Here is a 6,648-nt window from a genome sequence, read left to right as displayed (position 1 = left end):
ATCAAAATTAGTTTTGTAGTACAGAAGAGGACAGGGTTAGGGTAGCTGGGACAGGGCTTATGGGGATGGTGTACTGCTTCCCAGGCAAGTGGCCACAACATAATCTAGAGGTCCCAATGCTCTAAGCAGAATAAAATAGCACATAGTGTGATGATAATAAACCCTATTGGCTAAGCATACATTCAGTGTATATGCCAGGCACTAAGCTAAGCACTTTAACCACATCATCTCATATAATTCTCCCCGATAACCCACTGAAATAAATACGATAGCCCTCATTTTTCAGCTAGAGAAATCAAGGCTCAGAAGATTAAGCAAATCTCCAAATTTACACAGTTAGTTCAAACTGAGACTGGAAACTTCATCTGTAAGTCTCTGAAATTCCTGCTATTTCATTTTTCCGTGAAAGCCACATACAAAAAAATTCCCAACGGGCAATATATTATACACATATGTCCAGAATCACAACCCACAGTGCACATGTCCATTAAAAAATTAGAGAAGCTGCTTGGACTCTTCACCTTAAAATGTGCTACTGGATTATTGCAGTAGTTTAACAGAGATTTATGGAAGTAAAAATTGTCAATAAAGAAAAGTCAATTCTTTAGCTTAATTATGCCAAGGTAGGCAAATGAGTTACATCCAGATACATACAGCCAAAACAATCATGCAGGTGCATCTTCCTGGGGATCCCCCTTTCCTCATGACTATCTCCTTATCCTTGGAGATAATTTTGCTTATGTAGAGAATACTCCATAGTGACAGCCACAGAGACATCAGTCACTTTACCAATTTCTTTAATGATCTGGTCACTTCCCTCCCCAGACCAACATTGTGTGCTAGGGCTGGACACTTGAGTGAGGACACTGACCTTTTCAAGGAGCAGGGAGTCACTGGATTGCTCTTAAGCTCAAAGTATCATGTAGCCAGACTACTGGCTAAAACTTCCAATCCTTTCATCTGCATTGAGCTAGAGTGGTTTTCAGAAAGTAAGTAGTATTCTGAATGATGATTTAGATTCCAGCAACTGTGGATTCTGATTGCAGGCTCAGTCTCCAACTCACTGAGTGATCCCGAGGTAGGCCATTGACCTTTCTGGTCATCACTTCCTCCACTTCTCTAAGCTTATGGAGTCAAACTGGCTGGTCTTCTGAAGGTCCTTCCAACCTCAACAGTCCATGCTTCTGGAAGAATTTACCTCAGAATGTTTATTTATTTATTTATTTATTTATTTATTTATTTATTTTTCTCTAAAACAATCTCTGGCTAGTTTTATTAAAGAAAAAAATTTCATGTGACTTACTTTTCACCACTCTGTTCTGGCATGCTTCTAATGATATCAGAATCATGTGGATCAATGATAGCCAGGGTACATACTCTGTAGTATTTCGCACATGCTATGTGCAATCCAATATTATTGCCAGTGTAGTGATGGACACCAGTTTTGGCCAACATGGTGTGGTTTTCTATCTCAGATTTCCTCAAAGCCGGGCAGTTGTTGGCCAGGATGACCAGTTTTGCTTTGCCGTGTCTGATCATTTTCAGAGTCTGCTTGTACCCCAGTATGTACTTGCAACTTTTCTTTTCTTTTTAAGATTTTATTTATTTATTCATGAAAGACCTAGGGAGGGAAAAAGAGAGAGAGGCAGAGACACAGGCAGAAGGAGAAGCAGGCTCCATGCAGGCCTGACGTGGGACTTGATCCCGGGTCTCCAGGATCATACCCTGAGCTGAAGGCAGCACTAAGGCGCTGGGCCACAGGGGCTGCCCACTTTCCACTTTTCATAATGAGTTGGAGCCTAGAGTTGATTGACTCAAGTGACTTTTTCCTCTTCTTTGTGGCCACCATCTTCCTGCCTTATATGCGGGATGGCCCCAACCAACAGCACCCACCAAAATGGCCAGGAGTGAGAAAGGCTACCTCAGAAGTTTTAAGTGTAAGAGTGGATCTGTGTGAATATGCTTCCTCACCCCCGTTCTGAGGTCTCTCTGGCTGGCTGGAGACCAAGAGGTAGAAGTAGGGTGGGGCATACAGCAAAGAATATTATTCTCTGGCAGCCTTGGAATTCAGAGAGTAACAGGTAAATCTGTTTTTTTTTTCTTTTCTTTTCTTTTTTTATTTTATTTTATTTTGTTTTATTTTATTTTTAATAATAAATTTATTTTTTACTGGTATTCAATTTGCCAACATACAGAATAACACCCAGTGCTCATCCCGTCAAGTGCCCCCTTCAGTGCCTGTCACCCATTCACCCCCACCCCCCGCCCTCCTCTCCTTCCACCACCCCTAGTTCATTTCCCAGAATTAGGAGTCTTTATGTTCTGTCTCCCTTTCTGATATTTCCCACACATTTCTTCTCCCATCCCTTCTATTCCCTTTCACTATTATTTATATTCCCCAAATGAATGAGAACATATAATGTTTGTCCTTCTCCAATTGACTTATTTCACTCAGCATAATACCCTTCAGTTCCATCCACGTTGAAGCAAATGGTGGGTATTTGTCATTTCTAATGGCTGAGTAATATTCCATTGTATACATAAACCACATCCATTCATCTTTCAATGGACACCGAGACTCCTTCCACAGTTTGGCTATTGTGGACATTGCCGCTAGAAACAGCGGGGTGCAGGTGTCCCGGTGTTTCATTGCATCTGTATCTTTGGGGTAAATCCCCAACAGTGCAATTGCTGGGTCATAGGGCGTGTTTATTTTTAACTCTTTGAGGAACCTCCACACAGTTTTGCAGAGTGGCTGCACCATTTCACCATGACCAAGTAGGAACAGGTAAATCTGTGATAGGAGTGGATAGTTCCTGTTAAGCAAATAGCAGCACTAAGAAATCCTGGCCTTTGATCAAGAGATACTCAGGGAAAATAAATGAGTAGTTCACAGATTCCACTGTGGGTACTAGAAGCAAATGCAAGTTTAAGTTTCTAAGGCTAGAGTGAGGATAGCTACTTAGGCCATCAAAACGCAGGCAGGAGGGAGAGCAAGAGAGAAAGATAATATATTTTCTAGCAATTATCAGGGAAAGCTTCATAATTCCCTAAAGAAAATTCTTCATCCTTGGAAAGACAGCTTCTTCCAAAAGGCCTAGCAAGGGTTTGTGATACTGGACCACTGGGCACAGACTTCCAGAATCAAATCCTTTTTTAAATTTTTGTTTTATTTTGGTAGGGGTTGAAGTGGAATGTTGAAAATTCCTAGGAAATGATGGCACACTGAGGATATGTGAGCTCCAAAATGGCACAGAAGATTTATTGTCTCTTCTGCCTTGTCATCCCACTCACCCCTTCCACTGCACCTCCTCCAATTCAAGGGTAATACACCCAAAAAAGAGCCAAAACAATCATGCAGGTGCATCTTCCTGGGGATCCCCCTTTCCTCATGACTATCTCCTTATCCTTGGAGATAATTTTGCTTATGTAGAGTATACTCCAAGGAGGCCCACTCAAGCCCACTTCATGCTGAAGGTTCTTGGCATGATATGCTCAGAACTATGCATCCATACTGTCACCAGAAAGTCACAGGTTGTATTCTGGTAGGCTTTCTCTGTGTCCTGGGCCAAGTAACGGGAAGAATAAGATCTCAGAGTAGAGCATAAGGGGGTTTTTAGAAGGCCTGAAACCATCCCACCTCCTTTGAGTAGATTTGCCCAAATTCTTGTGGCTACACTATTCTGCTGCACTGAGTCTCAGTTGCCTATGCAAGAAAATAGAGATATGATGTTTGTCACAAGCTTATTGCCAGGACTGAACAATGTATAAAAAGTGCCCAGCACAAAGTCTGGCATGTAGTGCATACCGGTGGTGACTTTTTTTTGACTAGAGTGACATCCCCTTTTGCCCAAGACTTTCCTGATTTGGGCACTGAAAATCTCACATCCCTGAGTTCTGGCAGATTGTGATGTTTGGTCTTCCTACTTTCAATCCTCTTTTCTCAACTCTCCAAATTAAGATAATCTAACCCTCACCTCCTCATTTGTTTGACTCGAAAACTAGTCTATTTAGTATTTCTCTAATCAAAATCCTAAAGACTTATAAAAATATGTAAATTCAACAAATTACAACGTGCTTCTACTTTGCATTCTTCTCAACAACTCTGTTCTAGGACAGTGCCTTTCAACCAAGGTGATTTTACCCACAGGGGACATTCGGCAATGAATGGATGCATTTTTTATTGTTACAACCTGGGGGGAGGAGAGTTCTAGATATCTAGTGTATAGGGATCAGGGATGCTGTTAACCATCCCTCAATGCACAAGACAACTCCAACAAGGAATTATTTAGTTCAAAATATCAATAGTGCTGAGGTTGAGAAATCCTGGTCTAGTGGATATTATTAGCTCAATAGATGATACAAATGAAGACTCTGAGGCTGAATGAGATAAATAGCTCAAGGTCAAAATGCTAGAAAGTGGACAAGATAGGATTCAAGCCCAGACTGGTTGACTCTGGATCCAGTTCTTTTCTTACAGTATTATAATGCTCCTGAGAAATGTTATGTTTGTCATCTTATTGGGGTTTATTACAACCCTGGCATGATAAGATGCAGACATTATTAGACATGGGGAGATGTCTTCAAAACTCAGATTGAGAGCTTAATCCATTTTACCATTATACCTTATGGCCTATACTGCTCCCCCCAGTGCACAAACACACACACACACAGGGCAAAAGTGTTGGCAATGAGAATTTTGTAGTTAGCTAGGTCTCCTGAGAGGCTTGATGAGTGACAACTGGGACTAGGGTACTGATAGAGAGGGAAGAGTGGAAAGTCCATCACTGCCAAGATAGTAGACAGTTATGGGGAGGCAGTAAGCCCACTCCTCCAGTCTCTTGGCTTCCATAAAAATGTCTCCAATCCTTGATTCCAAAACAACCCCCAAGAGGAACCATATCTTGCACCTCAGAGAGGTGGCCCATTGATGTTCTTGTGGGACCCTTGAGAACAATGGTCAAGAAAGAATTCTTGAGATGTTTTACAGTTCAACTTAGTAAGTTTGTTTGTTTAATTTTTATTTTATTTAGAGGTGAGGCAAGATGACGGAAGAGTAGGGTCTCCAAGTCACCTGTCCCCACCAACTTACCTAGATAACTTTCAAATCATCCTGAAAACCTATGAATTCGGCCTGATATTTAAAGAGAGAACAGCTGGAATGCTAGAGTGTGAAGAGTTTGCGCTTCTATCAAGGTAGGAAGACGGAAAAAATAAAGAAACAAAAAAGCATCCAAGAGGGAGGGGCCCCCGCAAGGAGCCTGGCTAAGGCTAGGCAGGGATAGCCCCCAGGACCAGGCCCAGAGAAGCAGGAACTTTATGAATCTTCTGGGAGGGTAAGGCACTCGCAGGGAGCTCCGGCAGGATCCCAGGACGGGCAGTGATGCGCTCAGGCTCCCAGGGGCACTAACAGAGGAACTGCGCCCCAGGGGAGAGGGCATCACACACCACAGACCCAGCTCCCTAAAGGGCTGGAGTGACTGCCCATCATCTTAAGATTTGTGTGGAATCAGAAAAGACCCCAAATAGCCAGGGGAATATTAAAAAGAAAACCATAGCTGGAGGCATCACAGTGCCAGATTTCAGGTTGTACTACAAAGCTGTGATCATCAAGACAGTGTGGTATTGGCACAAAAACAGACACATAAACCAATGGAACAGAATAGAGGATCCAGAAGTCGACCCTCAACTTTATGGTCAACTAATATTCGACAAAACAGGAAAGACTATCCCCTGGAAAAAAGACAGTCTCTTCAGTAAATGGTGCTGGGAAAATTGGACATCCACATGCAGAAGAATGAAACTAGAGCATTCTCTTACACCATACCCAGAGATAAACTCAAAATGGATGAAAGATCTAAATGTGAGACAGGATTCCATCAAAATCCTAGAGGAGAACACAGGCAACACCCTTTTTGAACTCGGCCACAGTAACTTCTTGCAAGATACATCCTGGAAGGCAAAAGAAACAAAAGCAAAAATGAACTATTGGGACTTCATCAAGATAAGAAGCTTTTGCACAGCAAAGGATACAGTCAACAAAACTAAAAGACAACCTACAGAATGGGAGAAGATATTTGCAAATGACGTATCAGATAAAGGGTTAGTTTCCAAGATCTATAAAGAATTTATTAAACTCAACAGCAAAGAAACAAACAATCCAATCATGAAATGGGCAAAACAGATGAACAGAAATCTCACAGAGGAAGACATAGACATGGCCAACATGCACATGAGAAAATGCTCTGCATCACTTGCCATCAGGGAAATACAAATCAAAACCACAATGAGATACCACCTCCCACCAGTGAGAATGGGGAAAAATAACAAGACAGGAATCACCAAATGTTGGAGAGGATGCGGAAAAAGGGGAACCCTCTTACACTGTTGGTGGGAATGTGAAATGGTGTAGCCACTCTGGAAAACTGTGTGGAGGTTCCTCAAAGAGTTAAAAATAGACCTGCCCTACGACCCAGCAATTGCACTGTTGGGGATTTACCCCAAAGATACAGATGCAATGAAATGCCGGGACACCTGCACCCCGATGTTTATAGGAGCAATGTCCAAAATAGCCAAACTGTGGAAGGAGCCTCGGTGTCCATCGAAAGATGAATGGATAAAGAAGATGTGGTTTATGTATACAATGGA

The 6,648-nt window shown here is 42.1% G+C and overlaps 1 protein-coding gene across 1 annotated transcript; it reads right to left on the bottom strand.

The window, feature by feature from the left end:
- Nucleotides 1-1,299: 1,299 nt before the first annotated feature.
- LOC100686592 (60S ribosomal protein L30-like) lies at nucleotides 1,300-1,849 on the bottom strand. Its single transcript, XM_038586517.1, has 2 exons — nucleotides 1,773-1,849; nucleotides 1,300-1,576 (listed from the first exon to the last, which is right to left on the bottom strand). The coding sequence occupies exons 1-2, from the start codon at nucleotides 1,847-1,849 to the stop codon at nucleotides 1,300-1,302; spliced, it is 354 nt and encodes a 117-aa protein (XP_038442445.1).
- Nucleotides 1,850-6,648: the final 4,799 nt, after the last annotated feature.

This window comes from Canis lupus, chromosome X (genome assembly GCF_011100685.1).
Source record: "Canis lupus familiaris isolate Mischka breed German Shepherd chromosome X, alternate assembly UU_Cfam_GSD_1.0, whole genome shotgun sequence".
Lineage (NCBI taxonomy): Eukaryota > Metazoa > Chordata > Mammalia > Carnivora > Canidae > Canis > Canis lupus.
This window is presented reverse-complemented; position numbering and strand designations above follow the sequence as displayed.